At 38.5% G+C, this 4,433-nt stretch overlaps 2 protein-coding genes across 29 annotated transcripts in view; one reads left to right on the top strand and one right to left on the bottom strand.

Annotated features, from left to right (window-relative positions):
* usp1 (ubiquitin specific peptidase 1) overlaps positions 1–3,106 on the top strand; it is a 12,377-nt gene extending 9,271 nt beyond the window's left edge. For all 3 annotated transcript variants that reach the window (XM_032525031.1, XM_032525033.1, XM_032525032.1), the window contains exons 8-9: positions 3–204; positions 522–3,106. In XM_032525031.1, coding sequence (XP_032380922.1) covers positions 3–204; positions 522–1,302 — 983 coding nt within the window. In that variant the 3' untranslated portion in view covers positions 1,303–3,106. The remainder of the gene's footprint in view (positions 1–2; positions 205–521) is intronic.
* A 477-nt stretch (positions 3,107–3,583) lies between these two features.
* The window catches only part of dock7 (dedicator of cytokinesis 7), a 53,974-nt gene continuing 53,124 nt past the window's right edge, over positions 3,584–4,433 (bottom strand). For all 26 annotated transcript variants that reach the window (XM_032525025.1, XM_032525021.1, XM_032525019.1 and 23 more), the window contains one exon: positions 3,584–3,980. In XM_032525025.1, the coding sequence (XP_032380916.1) occupies positions 3,938–3,980 (43 nt within the window). In that variant the 3' untranslated portion in view covers positions 3,584–3,937. The remainder of the gene's footprint in view (positions 3,981–4,433) is intronic.

Genomic DNA, 4,433 nt, shown 5'->3' on the forward strand with positions numbered 1-4,433 from the left:
AGTCTCTCCTGATCCCAAACCAGAGCTGAAGACGTTGAAATGGGCCATCGGGCAGTTTGCTTCAGTGGAGCGCATCGTTGGGGAGGACAAATACTTCTGCGAGACGTGTCATCATTACACAGAGGCAGAGAGAAGTCTGCTGTTTGACAAAACTCCCGAAGTGATCACCATTCACCTGAAGCGCTTCTCCGCCAACAGTTTGGAGTGAGTTGATGCAAAAACACATTGAATGTTCATTTCAGTCAATTTTCTGTCTTAGTATTTTCTTCACAAAATATTGTTGATTCACTTATACCCTGCAGTACCTTTTGATGAGTATAAACATATTATACTATGCATTATTTTTATGACATATACTATGAACTTTCTCATACTGTTAAGTGATGAAGCCTGCTGTACACAGGAAAAGTCACCTACATGCTCAATTGTCTTCTTGAATCCAGTGACATGATTGTGGTTTGTTTTTCATACATATTACAGATATGAACTTATATCCCTGTTTTGTTTTGTTTTCCTTCTAGCTTGGACCCATATGCAGGTCTGTCTAAAGTGAACACTCCCTTGCAAACCCCGTTGACCTTGTCTCTGGAGGAGTGGTGCACCCGGCCCTTGTCCACGAAAGGTCAACGCTATCAGCTGTTTGCCGTGGTCATGCATAGTGGTGTCACCATCAGCAGCGGCCACTATACGGCCTTCGTCCACCTGTCTGATCTGAAAGATGTGAAGCTCTTGCTGCGGGACAAAGAAGAAACCGAGGAAGAGGAGAAGGAGAGTAAAGAGGACACCCGGGTGAAAGACGAAGCACTGGACTATGATGACGGAGAGGTGTCTTTCAGCCTGAATGCACGGGGTCAGAGGGGTACGAGTTTGGCTAGCAGCAAAACACGAGGAAAGATGCTGTCAGAGGGCGGGGTTGGACTCCTGGGGGGCCAGAGGAGTCTGTCTAGTTGTGATCTCGGGAGCAGCAAACACACGGAAAAAGCAGCCAGCAGTGGATCAGCAGAGGGATCCAAACGGAGGAAACCCATCAACGGCATGGGCCAAAAAACTGAAGCAGGACTAAACAAGGAGGCTAGAGTAGGAGAGGAGGAATTAACACCTTCCCTTGGCAGCGTGGAGACCACAGAGAAGCAGGCCTTTAACAACCTCCTCGAATACGAGGGCAAATGGCTGCTGTTTGATGACTCTGAGGTGCGTTTGTTTGAGGAGGAGGATTTCCTGCAAGCCTGCTCTCCTGAGACGTCGTCCTCATCGACACCGTACCTGCTGTTCTACAGAAGGATGCCTGAACACGGACGCTAACATGAACAATGTGCATGCTGTTGACTTTTTTTTTGGGGGGGGGGGGTTGTGTTGAACCAGACATGGTCTTTGGCAGCTGGGCATCCACACAGAGTATTTTGCAATACTAGAAACACTGCCAAGAATACTGTGTCAGGCATATTAGCAACTGGACTGAAGATACCTTTCACAGAGCAAACAGTCTGCTTAGATCTTATTGTGGACTCTCACCTCAGTCTGTCTGGCAATTTAGGTTGAAAGTCATATTTTAGAAATACTGTCAAATGGTGATGTTGGTTTTTTTTGTGACTTTTGCCTTTGTAAACTTAAGTACATCGACCTGCCTTTTTGCTGTCTGTACTATTATTTCTTTAACACTGGCTTTGATGCTTTTTCTGTCATCTACACACATCGTCACGTTTTATGTAATCTTTTTACAAATTGGAAAAGCACTTTTGAACTAAAATGTGATTAAGTGACAATTCAAAATGTTGAATTATGTCTTTTTCTAGCTGAATAGGTTTCTAAAATTCATATGCAATTACAAGAGAGCATCAGTGTTGTGTATGTTTAAGAATATGTTACTCAACTAAAAGCCAAAATAGAGCCAGATATTTCCCATACCAACTCCTCAAAAAAATTGTTTTGCACTGATTTCTTACATTTTTCTATTCTGGCAAAAAAAAAGTGTTGGACTGACTTGTGACTTTTACAATGGCATTTTTTTGTTTATATAAAACACACCAAAATGTTAATATATGCCAAGCAATACATATTTTGTCGGTACCATAATTTATAATCAAATAGCAGGGTGCTAAGTTTCTCACTTAGTCCAGACATCAGCTTTTTAAGGCGCCAATCCCGAGTTGATACATAACACTTAAACGTATATTTCTTCAATTAGCTGTAAAGGTTTTTATAATATACGTTCAGCAAGATTATTAAAAAAAACTGCCTTGTTCATCTTTCATATCTATTTAGTGTATACTTATCAATTTGCTTATTTGATTGTGCAAATAAGGATATGAAATTTAGAGCAGGGTCAAATCCCTGCTCAGTGAGGTGATCTTCCACAGCACAGAACCTACCTTCACTTCTGTTTTCTGCTTTTAAGAAAAGGATCTTAGTTTGTTTTAGACAAAACAAGCACAAAACATCTCAGCAGTAATCTGAGCAGAATTAATAGCACAGGGACAGATTTGAGACTAAGTTTCAAAGGAGGGAAATCATTTTGACACATCTGAACCTCTGCACTCTGACGTCTACAAACATCACGCCATGTTGGAGGCGTAGACATCAGAGACTTCAGCCAGCTCTCTCGTGTTCAGGCGTTCAGTTAGCCAAAACAAGCAAGGGAATCAACACCAACTCAGAACTGTGAATCTTTCCCTGTAAACGCTCAGAAGACTTTCCTATTGATAAAGGATTGAATTTGTGTTTTTTTTTTTTCTCATGACTATTACATAGCTTTGTGTGGAATAATATAGTCATTAAAATATTTAGTAAAGATGACCTTGTTCATTTCAGATTCTAGAGCAGAGTGTTTGTAAATCTAATCATGGTTTCAGGGATTATTATTTATCTTGGTGAGTAATCCTCGTTATGGTCCATATTCAGTTATTTCAGTATGATTCATACATGGGACATGTTCCCATGTTCCAGAGCAAGTTTTGGAATTTAACAAAAGTTCTTACATGGTTAAATGTTAAATATAACATCACGGCAGCCTCAACAACGGCTGTCTAAACTCCTCATCCTAATTCTGTTATTATATTAATGTTGGCAGGTTCATTCTCTCAGCAATAAAGTTTTTACCTTCACATGTCGTCTTTGGTGACACTCTTATTCCCATCTTACAGATTTCTCCAACATAATATTAATCCTACATAAAACAACACATTAGGAAGCAAGATGACCAGCACACACCGAACTGAACATTAAAATATTTATTTAGTAAAATATTTCAAATAAAACAAAACTACATAAAATTATACAAAGATGTTAAAGTACCTAACTTTAAAACATTTGTTCAACTTAAAATGATAAAGCATGATAAATAATGGTACCATTTTTTCCTCACAACCCAACTGTTTTGAATTACATAAACTTTCAAGTTGTAAAACGCATTGCTACACCGTAATTAAAAAAGTGCACACATGAATTTGAATACAGATTTTTGACACAGTACATAATTAAATAGACACCTTGACTTTTAAAATCATACCTTTTCTGACACCTGTTTAAAATTTGGCAGAAGAAAAATGTTTTTTGGCACTTGTATTCAGTGGCTTGTTAGTTTACATCCAGCAGATTCTGTTGGTTTCAAAAGTGAAGGCCAACATTAAGTTTTTTTTAGGCGGTAGCATAGGGACACTGTATAGACGTGTCCCTCCTGTGAGACAAATGGATAGCAAAGAAAATTCTAAATGCCAAGGTATCTCTTTAATCTTTAAGATCCACTTGTTTGTCCCTCTGATTGTGTAACAGTTTGTCTGTAAACAAATTAAGACACTGGAATGACGTACCAAGCTGCAACACTTCGAACCTTTCTTTTAGCACGCTCTCCGAAACACTGACCAACCTTCAACACACTCCTATTTACACTCAAGAATAAATTAATATTGCATTTTCTGTTATGTGTGTGTGGTCTTCGTCTTCAAACGTCAAGCTTTCGAAGACTCATTCTGCTGAAGGAATCTCTGGAAATTAGAAGAACATAAGAAAGGTCATCAGACAGAGAGCTCATCAGGCATTGGCCTTCAAGTCCGATGATTTTAGCATTGTGTAAAAATTGTTTTTAAAAAGACACCTGGCTTGGAAGAATAGCAAGACTGTATGGCTGAGAGGACTAAAAATGTCCTTACATAAGGACACAAACACTAAAAACTAAACACGGACATAGAGACTTAACCCTTGTGTTGTCTTCCTGTCAAAATTGAAAATCTACGCTTTTTAATCAATGTTTTAAACTTTTTCTTATGTTTCTGTCCCTTTTTTCAACACTTTTGACATTTTTTTCAATGTTTTTTGACATTTTCAACACATCAGAAACTAACTTATTAGCTTTAGTGTTACAGTTTTTTGGGGGGAATTTATGGTCAATAAACCTCATTTATAGGAAATTATAATCACAGACTGGAATATGTCAACTT

Source organism: Etheostoma spectabile, chromosome 9, assembly GCF_008692095.1.
Source record: "Etheostoma spectabile isolate EspeVRDwgs_2016 chromosome 9, UIUC_Espe_1.0, whole genome shotgun sequence".
Classification (NCBI taxonomy): Eukaryota; Metazoa; Chordata; class Actinopteri; order Perciformes; family Percidae; genus Etheostoma; species Etheostoma spectabile.